Raw genomic sequence first — 13,360 nt, 5'->3', positions numbered from 1 at the left:
ACGTCACGCTTTTTTAAACACATCGTCACAAAAAGCCAGACCCACCCCCCTAAAATGACGTCACACCTCAGCCTACAACCCCCCCCCCCCCTCAAAATTGCAGTTGAATTTTTTTAAAACATCGATATTTTTTTCCAAAATCTTGCCTGAACTGTCAAAATAGAGTTTTTTAATCAATTCATATTGCAATTTATTAAAAAAGTTTTCTAAAACGCGAAATAACGTCTAATATTCGTTTTTCTAACATTGCTTTTTTAAAATGCAAAAGTGTGACGTCGCACCATCTGAATCCCTTCCCCCCCGCCTCCCCCTCATCACACACCGTCACAAAATTACGGGCCCCTGCCCCCCCTCCCCCCTACGAGTGTGACGTCATTTATGAACGACCCCTTATCGTATTATATAACATCGTGACTGAAATCTTTGACTTAAAACCTAGTTACTATAAATACCGATTATCATATGACAGCAACGATCATGTGACACGAAATTGAAACTTACTAGTCTCCCCTTTTCCAAGAAATGTAGTCCGCTGTTTATTTACTTTTAGTTTTACACTTTTAGGCTACTTCAATCTAGCTAAGCTAGATTCTAGAATAGATCTAGAAATCTAGATCTAGATTGAAAAGTTCGACTCTTTCTATAAAGGTAACGTTAAGTAGAATAATACAATTATATTACTTTCAATTACTTTTTTTGTAATGGACTTGTAACTCTAGTAAAGATTTCTAGCTAGAAAATTTCTAAAGAGTTTCTATTAGTTTCTATTACTAGTTTCTAACTAAGTCACTAAGTTAACTTTCTATCACACAGACAGCTGCTAACTTTACTAGATCTAGATTTAACTAACTAGATCTAGATCTAACTTAAGGGGAGAATTTTTATAACGGTGTCCGATAATGGAATCTTCTTTAAAAAAAGTGGTGTTGTTACTTGTTAGATTACTGGTAGTTAACAAAATACACACATGGCTGGCTAATGTCAATGCTAACCCTGTACCTAACCCATAACCCTGGTCCTACCATACACCTAACCCTAATTATTAATTACCAATATATATCTCACCATAAAATTAGTCGAGATTACAATACTACTAATAACCCAACACACCTATTTTATGGAAGAGTCTATTATCGGACACCGGTATCTATAATCATTTAGCCCAATTAATCAATTATTTGTGTTAGGCCTAAATAAAATTAAGCTTGCTATTTATTATTTAAAGCTCAAGACAGATGATATTTTGAGTCAACCCATTGTATGATTGTTTCCCTAGCAGAACAAACCCTCCCGTGGAGCACAGGGACGCAACCACATTGATCCTTTATATCCTTTATCAAAGAATTCATTTTGTATAGCATTTTTACTTTCGATGCTGTATATTTACAGAAATGGAGAATAAAGAGGTGCCAGAAAATAACAGCAATAACGCTGTGCAGAAAAAGAAAAGGCAAAGGAGAAGAAAGAAGAAAGGAAATGGTGCTGATGAAGACCCATCCAAACTCCAAAATAATAATGATAACAAGGATAATTTAAATAACAGTAAAAAAACAAAAAGCAGAAGGAAACGTGATGATAGATACTATGGCAGGTTCAATTGTGGAAAGTGCCGTCGAAACTGGGATAGTGCTCATGTTTACACCATTGGTGGAACTAAGAAAGTGAGAATGTAGATATTTTAATGCTTCTCAGTTTTGGTAAGGCTGGAGGGAGATAACTTTTTGACATTTATGTTTGACAAAAATCTCAGGGGTTGTCTGCATGGTCGGGTTGGTAAAGCTCATAGTTGCTAAACTGAAAAGTCCTAAGTTTGAACTCCCGCGCAGATGAGGCTCTATAGTTGGGGACAGCAAACCAACTATGAGGGAAAGCTCCAAAATCAAACAACTGCTGCCTTGTAGTTTGTTCTTGTTTGAACAATGGCCATGGAAGCAAATCCAAAAAGAAAAGCAGACTGAAATCCGTGTCATTGGCCTAAATGACAAGTTGACACGTAATACTTACTTGTGTTGGAGGAAATCTCTACCAACATTACAATTAAGAGTAAAGTAGAAGAAGGAAGACAAAAATCTTTTTTAATAGCTAGATCAACTTCTGTTGCCAGTATACTAAGGTATTACTGACAGATTGTACTGTCTAAAGGACTTGCGTGATTTCTAGTTTAAACAGAGAAACAACAACAGGTAGGGTCAGATTAAGTTCTAGCATGAGAAAGCAGTTAAGCTTTGGAGTAAACGGTTGCCAAACTGCTAGTTCATTTCCCTGGACTGTAATTGGTATAAATTCAACCAAGCTCTGATGCCATGAAGGTATCTAGTTAGTAAATGTGGCTCAGGCATTAAACTGAACACACTTTCTCATCTCATACCAAAGTCACAGAGACAGGTGAACTCTTTTATATGACCTAAGACTGTCAGGTTTGAAAGAGTAACTTCACTTCCTTTTTCTGTTAAGAAACAGGGCTAGGTATCAATAGTGGTGAATTCTATGTTTCAATTCAATTTGTGTTGGTTGTTTTTTATTCTAAGGCTATACTTAAAACTCCTATACACTAAAACCGATATTTTATATCAAAGACAATTTCTATTTATTGTTCGTATTTGAAGTGTTTTAAAAAATTAAAACACAATATTTTAAACTTTTCCTGACAGGTGAAATACAAACAGTGCTGTAAAGTTTGTAGAGAAACGTGGGTCTTCCCCTACCATATAGAGTTGCTCATGTGCAGTCAGTGCAATTCCCGCCCCTGCCGATGCACTTGTGAGGAATGTGGCAAGTTAAAACATAAAAGATACATTATAAAAAAGACAGACAACCCAGATGAGCCTGAAGTTGAAATTGGTACAGTTTATATTTATGTTTTTATTAAATTGCATCCCCTACAGTTTAAAGAAGGTGTTAAAACTGCATTCTTTAAAGAATGTGTTAAAAATACAACCTGATTGTCTAATCAAAATATTTAGATAAATAAATTTATGTCTGTCTTTTTATGCCTTTTGCATAACTACACCATTCATCCAATCACTATGAAACTTTGTGAAAATGTTGTGTACACGCCCACAAAAGTTTCTGTCAGTGTGTGGATGGGCACCTTGAGTTTCCCCACAACTAACTTAGTCTTCCAGTATTCATCTAAACCAGAGTGCCAGGGCATCTCCATGAGCACTATTTTTAAAGAGCGCCCTACATTAGGGTTATCGTGGGCTACAATTGATTGAAACAGAACCAGGGTCGGCTCCCATCCCCCCTGCGGTACTGTAAACAGTGAGCCCTACAAGTGCCCAGTGATGTGTCTGACAACTGGGCAATCCCCAAGTGGTGTTCTACATTACTGTTGCCAAGGGTGATCACCTGACACTGTTTTCATACACCGTGGAGTGTCTGGGCAGTAGTGTGGTCAAACTAATATAAAAGTGTGTCTTTAAATTGAAATAAATTTAAAAATCCACCTTACAAAACCTACCTTAGGGAGAGTTAACTTATCCTACACTTTTATATGGGAAATGATAACGTTCTATGTTAGCAACCTTGGTATGATCAGTTTCAAAAACTGTTTCCCTTGATTAAATAACCATTTGCTCTACAACCAATCTGTTTTTCAAAGAAATTAAAAGAATAATGATTCATTTTGATTTCAGTTGATCCAAACTTCAAATACTGCAGATGTGAGGGAGGGAAAGATATCCAGATAGGTGCTAATATTGATGTTAAAAAGAACCACATTGCAGATTTATGCCAAAAGTGCTTAAAGGGCAGGCCTTGTGGTCGAAGAATGGAAAATAATAGTGAAGAAAATGAGCAATAATATTAATAATAAGGCCTATATCATTGTATACCAAAACTCTGTAAAACATTCATTTGTATTTCAAACTATTGGTACCTGTGTAATTTAACATTTTATAAGAAAATATAACCAAACATATTATAGACCTATAATCAGATTTTACATTTGTTATAGTTATGGCGGTATAATCTTGTTTTTTATTTTTTAAAAACCAAACTTTTTTATCATTGCTTCAGTCTTTCATGAGTAATTATTTTGTTTGTGTATGCTCTTCTTTTAACTAATCAAATACAATTGTTTACACTTCTTTTTTTTACCTTTTAATAACCACTGTGATAATGTCCTCATTATTTATATCTCTTAATGTTTTAAGTGTTTGATATATATATATATATATATATATATATATATATATATATATATATATATATATATATATATATATATATATATATATATATATATATATATAAAGAGATACCCAATGCCTTGGTGAAAAATGGTAGACTATTATTTTGCATTTCTTGAAATTATAAATCTATGCATGTAACATGCTGTGATGCTTTTGAAAATTTAAAAATCTGTTCTGCCCAATTTTCAGCTTTAATCCATCAATTGCAGTGATTGTAAAATCACCGTGTGATCCTATGTACAATCATGGTTTCTATTTACATCAATTGAAATTAATTATTTATTGTTTTTCCTAGTCAGTTTTTCTTTTGAATGCATCATATTGTAAGAAACGGGAAGCATAACCTAAAAATGTACGTGCAATTTCACATTTGATTGTTAATGCGGGTAATCTATCTATTTTTGAAAGAAAAAAATATGAATTTTGTCTGATATGAAGCTAAATGAACTATTTATTAAAGATTTCCTTATGTACCCAACATGTTGACTTATTCTCATTTTTTGTTTTGTGCTGTTCTTCCTGGTTGGGTAAAGAAGTTTACATGTCAACTGATAAAATTTCCTGTAGGTTTTCAAGACAGTATAACATGGGCATTTGGTTACTAGAAGCAACTGGGCAATACAAATCCTGGCAATTGTTTTGTGTAACATCCATGATCCATAGAAGTTGAGTGATGATTTTATAATAAGGGGTGGGTGGTTAATTCCAGTCAGGGGCGTAGCGAGGGGGGGGGGCGGGGGGTGCGGACCGCACCGGGTGACACCATTTAGGGGGGGTGACACCAAGGCAAAAAATAGCAAAATATATAGAGAAAAACTTGAGGGGGGGGGGGGGGGTGTACAAATCGAAAGTTTGAGGGGGGGGGGTGCAAATCAAAAACTTGAAGGGGGGGTGCAAATCGAAAACTTGAAAGTTTGTCCCCGGGAAGGGTCGCAACGCCTCTGGGGGGGGGGGGGGGGGGTGACACCCGACCTCGCTACGCCACTGATTCCAGTAGTGTATAGAATAGGTACAGGTCATGATTGTGTCATGTTATTGTGATATATGATAGAATGTGCAAAGCCCATGCAAGGTCTGTTGACAATCAGAAATCATCAGATGTAGAGAAAAATTTTAACAGTAGGTTAATTAATGAAGTAAATAGGAGGGGTGGTTCCCCATTAAGTGTGACGTCACAGTTAAGCATTAAAAAAAGTATTCATTGTTGGCAGTTATTTTAAAGTTAAAAAGGTTGTATGTGGACTATGATACAAATGTATCAATATACTTCTTCTGAGCTCAGTTAAAAAATTAAGTATAATTCATGTTTAACGGTTTGTGGGAGGGGGTTAAAGTATGATGTCATTTTAGGGGTTTTACATCTTGTGACAGTGGTCAGGGAATGGGAATACCGTCATTTATGGACAACTTCTATTCTAATTTCTAATTGTATTAAACAAACATTGACATTAAATTGACTCGAAAAAAATAAACGGGATTGTCTTCCATTAAAATTAAATGGTTAAAAAAATTGTTCAATTAAAAAAAAATCAAACTTTTTAACTTGCTTTGTTGTGGCTGTCGACTATAACCCTCCCCATTTATGGCTTATTGGAATGAAATTAAAATTAAGTATTTACCATATGAGTCATAGATCGACTATTGCTATATTATTACAAAGAATATGACAGATTATCCTTATTCCACAACTAGATTCTCTTTAGTTTTCTATAAGAAAAAAAAAATCAAGCGCTCGGTTGTCATCTGAAAAATGTATGAAGATATAACATTGGCATTTATACCAAGGCATTTATTTCTATATTAGCCTATATCTAGACTATATGCCTGCTAGCCTATATTCAATAGCGTCACTAGGCGAGGTGTCATCAGTGCGGTAACTGAGGATGTCTTCCCCCCCCTCCCCTTCTCCCTTACAACAAATTTGCATTTTCGGTTTAGTATCATTCGGTGTGGACAGTATCGCACCCTGTGTCCGTTCAAAACACTTAACTTTGGGGAATTTTGGGGCATTAAAACTAGTGTTTTGAACGGACACAAATTTTAAAAATTCATAAAAAATTAGTTTGAAGATAAGCACTTAAAATTTTTAGCTGATTGCCCCAAAATATGGAAGAAGATTATGAATTGATTGTTTATTGGGCTTAAAATGTAATATTTTGTGAATGGTGGAAAACCTACGAAGGGGTTAATTTTTCAAGATGGCCGCCGTTTTCATAGTTACCAAGATTTTTTCAAAAATTTTTTTTAGTGGAAAAGCATATGCGGATGTATCTTAATAAAGCTGTAAAGAAATAACTGTTTTCTAACGAGTATTAAAAAAGTTTTTTTTTACCGGAGCCTTCCCCCTTAACAGTGTCCGCCCATCCGGAAATTTTAGTTCCCCCCCCCACCCCGGAGAGCATAACGAAATACTTATAGGCCTATCGGCTTATATTACAGGTGCTTTATGCCTACATTCGTTTAGGCCTATTGCTTAATTAGTGTTTAGCTTAAATTGCAACATTACATTCATAATTATGCTTATTTTATTATGAATTTAAAATAAGATAAAAATTAGATTTACAGGCCTAGATCTCGATTTATAAATAGATCTAGAATCTATATATAAATCTATATATGCGATGGCAATTTTTTTAGATCAAGAATTTCAACTAGAAATCTTATAAATCTAAATAGCAATATCATATTATAATTCAAATATAATTATTTATTAAAACTTTTGATATTATCCAATAGAAATAAAATAACGCGAATTAGATTGATAATTAGTCTAGACTTCAATTAATCAGAGTAATTAGTGGCCTAGCCTAAACCAAAACTATATCGTAAGGTCTAGCCTAGTAGCTTAGTTACGGAAACTAACGAGAATTCATTCTCTCTAGCCATTGGCAGAATAATCGTACGACTGTTGGATGACCCTATTCCCGATATAGTTCCAGTTTGCGATTGGCGGAGTTTCCGTGCTGCATTGTAACAGCGCTTTATTCATCTAGCCTATGCTCTCTGAATAAAAGAAAAGCTTCAGCTTATTAACATAGATCTAGATCTAGCACTAACTGAGACCGGCAACCGCAATAGATCTAGCAGAGAATCAAGCTTTATTGGTAAATATTAAAATACACAGAAATGACTATAATATTACTTAAATTAGACAATTTAAATCATCGGCCTAAGCAGGCCCAGATTGTTGTTTATCTGAACAACTAACATAACTAATAAAAAATTTAAAAAAAAAATCTTGCTTAAGTCTTGTAAGTGAAGATATTTTAAATTTTCAGACTAATGACTAAAAAAGTAATGCCCAAGGAAACATTTCAAGTCTTGCTAGACTGTTAGACTAGATCTAGAGTAGATCTAGATTCTACTTAAATTCTATGCAGATCTAGGCCTAGTTTAGTCAAGTGAACTATAGAGTGGCATACTTTTTTGTTAAAGGGTTAACCGGCTGAATGATGTCATTGTGGTTGAACCTCTGCTGGTGAGTCAGGGGAGTTACTCCATGGACCTAATATTGGGTCCCCCACCCCAACCCCATTTCCTTGCACTGATCACCGAAGCATGACGTTAGGATGTTATGCCTATTTAAATATAGTTGGATATTTTGGATAGTATTATAGCCTAATATTTTAATAGAATAGTTTTAAAAATGCATGAATTAAGACCTTAAGATTAAGATTCTAGTTAGTAGTTAGGCTCCAGAGTCTAACTATTATATTTTCAATTGAATACAGTTATGTTATGCAACATAACTGGCAATTTGAAATCTTTTATTCAAGGCCTATGGCCTATGGGATGGGATCAGTTTATTATGTAGATTCAGGTTTTATTGGTTCTTGGAGTAAAATATAGTACATAAAGGGCACGTATTTATAATACATTTATAAGGCCTATATATGTAAAATATTCTTTCAATTGCTTATACATATATATGTTTGAGCCTGTTACCTTTTTCCAACTAACACAAATCTAATTACATTTACATTTCAGTAGCTATATACAGAGATATTGCCTACATGATGCCTGGACCAGCAACTTCAGTACGTCAAGGTTGGCCTCAAGATGTAGGCATCATTGCATTGGAAATCTATTTTCCATCCCAGTTTGTTGACCAGACCCAGTTAGAAGCCTTTGATGGTGTGTCAGCAGGAAAGTACACAGTGGGGCTGGGTCAGGGGAAAATGGGGTTCTGCTCCGACAGAGAAGACATCAACTCTTTGTGTCTCACTGTGGTTCACAGACTGATGGAGAGGAATGGCATTGATTATAGGGACATTGGGAGGCTGGAGGTGGGGACTGAGACAATAATTGACAAATCCAAGAGCACAAAGTCTGTATTGATGCAGCTGTTTGAAGATAGTGGGAACACTGATATTGAGGGAGTGGACACGACCAATGCCTGTTATGGTGGTACTGCTGCTCTTTTTAATGCTGTCAACTGGATTGAATCAAGTGCTTGGGATGGTAATATTTTTTTTTATATTGACCTTTTTCATAGATTTGTGCTTCAGACAAATTTTACTTTAAAAATCTTTTGAACAGTTGAGGGTGATCATTTTTATGTAATATATTATTACTTATAAATGCTTACCACCATCAGAAAAGTCAGGTGTTATTCTGCCTTTCCATTTTGATGTAGTTTTTTTCCCTGGTAAATTGAAGAATAAATAAGCAAAAATAGTACATTAGAAAAATTAACAAATCAGACAAAAAAAAAAGAGCAGTGAAAATGCAATTATTTCCCTTGGGTGTTTTTTTTTGTTCGTTACCTTTCTGCATATTGATTTAGTGAAATAACAGCTTAATGGGGTTAGAAAGGGGGGAGGGAGTTAAAAAGGGAAGCAGAAATTAAATAGTTAATTGATGTAGGTTCTAACAGAGCACTGCAGTAGTATAAAAGTAAAAATTAGGTAATAGGGCTTGTAAGTCTCTTTACTTCGATTACTTAAAATTTGAAATCTAGTTAGCCAGTGTCAGGTGAATTCTCAAAGATCATTATCAGTTTTTACAATTTTAAATAACCTAACAATAGTGTAAGTAACTTTTATTTCTTTTTTTACCGATTTAATAAACATATTTACAATTGGTTTGAAAAATACTAGCTGGCTAGTATGATAAGAAGTTGGTGACCTACTTACAAGCCCTATTGTTAAAATTCTCATATTAATCAACTTTTTGCTTGCCAATTCATGATACTAGTCATAATGCTGTATTGCCTTATATGCGTTTTTACATGAATTGAAACATTAAAATTGTACAGCTTGTTTGTGTATGATGTACAGGTCGATATGCCCTGGTTGTTGCTGGTGACATAGCAGTTTATGCTACTGGAAATGCAAGGTGTACTGGAGGTGCCGGAGCTGTGGCAATGTTAGTTGGACCTGATGCACCATTAATCCTTGATAGAGGTAATGTTTGGCGGATTTAATTTAAATATCATAACACTAAGGGGTAGGTTATTGCTAGAGACTATTTAGCAAACAATAAACTTATTTAGCGATAAGCCATTATGTCACTTTTTAATAATTTGGTAGAATTTTTAACTCTTTAAATTAATTATAAATCAATGTTTTAATTGAATTACTTTTTCGTTTTCAGGTGTGCGTAGTTCACACATGCAGCATGCTTATGACTTTTATAAACCTGACATGGCTTCTGAGTACCCTACTGTTGATGGAAAACTGAGCATCCAGTGTTACCTACATGCACTCGACAAATGCTATGAGCGTTATACTGCGAAAGCTGTTAAAGCTGGAATTAGAAGTAAGTATCAACACTCATAGCCTAAGTACTATCTCAAAAAACATGTCAGTATAATCTGTAAAAGAGTGGCTTACCCAATTTTCGTTTATAATTTTATATGCAATTTTAAGTAAATGCAAATTGTTTGGAGTACATTCACTTTTTGTTTCAACATTCACAGTTATACTATGCTCAAAAGTAACTCTAATTCCTTTTTGTCAAATGCTTAAGAATGTCAGATAAATTTTTATTAGTTAGAAGACAGTTAAGTAAGTCTTAAAAAGTGTCTCTCATTAATATATAAATTATTTTTTTCAATCCAGATGGTAACAGTACACTTGATGTTGGTAGTGCCTTTTTGTTTCATTCACCATACTGTAAATTAGTTCAAAAGTCTTTTGCCAGACTACTTCTCAATGACTTTTTGAGAGATGAGAGTCCTGATTATAGTGGGCGATATGCTGGCTTAGAAGCTCTACGGTAAATATGTACTGAAACTAGTCATCAGTTAAACTTGAAAGAACGTTGTGTGAAAGATGTTTTTTTTATTAGTTACATACGCAAAGCTGAGACCATTCAGCATAAAAATGTGACTGCAATGCTATAAATAACATTTTTAAATTTATTTTTAGGGATGTGAAACTAGAAAACACATACTTTGATAGGACGGTTGAAAATGCAGTGATGACTGCAAGTAGCAAACTTTTTGATGAGAAAACCAAACGAGCTTTACTAGTTGCAAACCAGGTTGGCAACATGTACACACCATCCTTGTATGGAGGACTGGCTAGTTTTATTAGCGGGTGAGTTACTTGTATCTATCTTGTTTGTTCAGCCTATTTTAACAAAAACACTAGTATTTGACAATTACATTGTTGACAGTTTAAAATTTGTATATCTTAAAATCAAATACTATTTATTATAAATTTTATTGTCCTCTGACTTTTTGAAGTTTCTGAAGTTAAGATAAGTATATCTACTTTCAGGGAAACTATTGAGTCAATAGCTGGGAAAAGGATCATTTTGTTTTCATACGGATCTGGTTTAGCTTCATCAATGTTTTCCATGCATTTTACCGACAATAAAACTGCAGGCGGTGCTCTGGAGCGTCTTGTGAATAGTTTGTCAGATCTGAAATTGAGACTGGATAGTCGGCAATGTGTTGCCCCAGCAGACTTTGATAGCAACATGAAACTCAGAGAACAGACTCATCATTTGGGTAGGGCATGGTGTTTTTAAAATAATTTAGGTATAGTGTTTTATGGTTTATTAACCTGTCTTTTAAACAAAAACTTTAAAAAATTGAATACATTTTTGTTTTGACTTTTCAAATGGCTGAAAATACAAATGCATCTATTTATTTTTAGCACCTTACAATCCTGTTGGGCCAATATCAGTTCTATTTCCTGGTACCTGGTATCTGACAGAGGTTGACAGTATGCATAGAAGGAAGTATCAGCGACGGCCATTAATACTAGGAGACCAAGGAGAAGTATGTATGGCAGAGGTAAGGACTAATATCATGGTGTCCTCTGTAAACATTTAAACCACAAGAAAGGGTGGGGGCTTTAAGTGGTATTAATGAAAACATTTTCCAATCCAGATGTTAGTTATTTTTTAAGGTTTATTGAACAACAAAAACCCTTTTCTCTGATAATAATCATTAAAAATGGCAAGTTGAAAACAGTACTAAACGAATATCTGTGAAAGTCATTTGTAATTACTAGTGCTAAAAAAGTTTAATATCTTTGAATTTAAATGAATTCAAAATCATTAAAATTAGTGGTGCAAATGAATTGTTTACCTATTGAAATTAAAGAGATCATAACAAGTTCCCTGTTCAAAGGAACATCTTAAATTAATAAAATGGTTGTATTTATTTTTAGGTGAAGCACATAGCCCATCATGTTTCAAGTAATGCTCATCTAGAGGTCCAACCAAGTTAAGCTGTACAATATTCAGTGTTGTATGTTGTCCATTTTAGTTTTTATACAATCATATTTGGAGTTGTCTTGTTATATTCAATTGTTTACACCAATTTCTTTGTCTAAGCATAAAAGTTTTTTTTATAAAATTTTAGTGCATTTTATGTGTTATTCTATTTTTAAGCAGTCCTTAATTAATTTTCTGTTGGTGGATATATATTTATCTGCTTCTAACAGAAGTGTTTAGTCTAACAATTTCTAAATGGGCCAACCTTATTTTTCTGGGCAAAATACTACAAAATTTCAGGCATAATTTGTTTATAACAAGAGTATTTTTAAAAACTGGATCACTTCCTAAACTTTGTATACCACTGCTCAGTTGTAATTATTTTCAGGGTATGGTAACAAAAGATAAACTAATTGAAATGATTGTTAACAATCAGGTACTTTTTTTTTTTAGTGTGGCTAGGCTATATTGCTGTTTAGTAAATGCTCATTTTTAAGGATTTTAATTTCAAAATGGCCATTTAAATGTTTTGTGATACCCACCAATTTGTTTAGAAAATAATTTATTTTTATTTTTGTATATTTCATATTTTTAGTACAGTAAGCAATTGTGCAATTTTAAAATCTCCCCTTTAAAGACCACTGACTTTGTTATGCATTGAACGAAATGTGCAATGCACAAGGTGTAGATAATATATTTTTAATTATTAAACATTTTTTACATTTAAACAGCATTTATCAAGTATTTAAACATTATTCACACTGTATTTATTTGAAAATTCCATTTTTCTTTTATGGGTGTTATTGGGAATTCGACAAAAAACAGTTGAATATGATTGGATATCCAATAACAACTATTAGAACATTTGACAGTGGGATCTAAGAACCACATGCTTTTGGCTATTCCCTTTAGTCTTGAAAGATGCACTACCTGTTTCCAATTATTTGCTTCTCTCCTAAAAGATAAACAATATAGCTTTTGCTATATTGCTCTTTGCCAAAGCATATACTATACACATGGTGAAGCTTTTTCATAGAATTAAACAGTATTAAAGTGATTTTTTAAACTATAATTATCCATACACTAATATTGATGAATGGAATTCCGAGAATGTAATGCATTGCTAAGATATGTAGTAATAAAGCTGTATATCTTGAGCAGAGAATGGGGATGCAATTAGCACACTTCACCACCCAATCATTGTGGGACCAAATTGACATAATTTTTAGCTTTGATTTTAAGGGCTTGGGTAGATACTTCTTTCTAATAAAAAAAATATGGCTGGAAAAAGCTTTGTGATATGTATGCATAATTTTTTTCTAACGAGCATTTCTTGCCTGATTGAATTTATTTTTTTAACAAACATCAACAAACGTAGAAGTTATTGCTTCTGGACATGGGTAATTTCTAGTAAACGTTTTATTTTGTATAAGGTTGTATGTTCATTTCTGTGCAATGTGTAAGCTGTTAATGTATTTTTAAAATATATTTTA

The 13,360-nt window shown here is 33.7% G+C and overlaps 2 protein-coding genes across 3 annotated transcripts; both read left to right on the top strand.

The window, feature by feature from the left end:
• Positions 1-556: 556 nt before the first annotated feature.
• On the top strand, positions 557-4,674 carry LOC131946244 (zygote arrest protein 2.L). The gene is made up of 4 exons (XM_059306928.1): positions 557-648; positions 1,390-1,661; positions 2,652-2,841; positions 3,639-4,674. Exons 2-4 carry the CDS (start codon positions 1,392-1,394, stop codon positions 3,803-3,805), a joined length of 627 nt encoding a protein of 208 aa, XP_059162911.1. The 5' UTR covers positions 557-648; positions 1,390-1,391; the 3' UTR covers positions 3,806-4,674.
• Positions 4,675-7,130: 2,456 nt separating this feature from the next.
• On the top strand, positions 7,131-13,124 carry LOC131946198 (hydroxymethylglutaryl-CoA synthase 1). Of its 2 annotated transcripts, none has more exons than XM_059306850.1 (9): positions 7,131-7,300; positions 8,187-8,657; positions 9,476-9,601; positions 9,792-9,956; positions 10,259-10,415; positions 10,568-10,738; positions 10,922-11,154; positions 11,303-11,442; positions 11,822-13,124. In XM_059306850.1, the coding sequence occupies exons 2-9, from the start codon at positions 8,210-8,212 to the stop codon at positions 11,879-11,881; spliced, it is 1,500 nt and encodes a 499-aa protein (XP_059162833.1). In that variant the 5' UTR covers positions 7,131-7,300; positions 8,187-8,209; the 3' UTR covers positions 11,882-13,124. The 2 variants fall into 2 exon arrangements, with proteins under 2 accessions (XP_059162833.1, XP_059162832.1); XM_059306849.1 differs by having other exon boundaries at positions 8,184-8,657.
• The last annotated feature ends 236 nt before the right edge of the window (positions 13,125-13,360 follow it).

This window comes from Physella acuta, unplaced genomic scaffold (genome assembly GCF_028476545.2).
Source record: "Physella acuta isolate Inbredline_101_S28 unplaced genomic scaffold, ASM2847654v3 ptg000548l, whole genome shotgun sequence".
NCBI classification, from domain to species: Eukaryota; Metazoa; Mollusca; class Gastropoda; family Physidae; genus Physella; species Physella acuta.
Note: the sequence above shows the minus strand (reverse complement) of the source record. Positions and strands in the feature narration are given on the sequence as shown.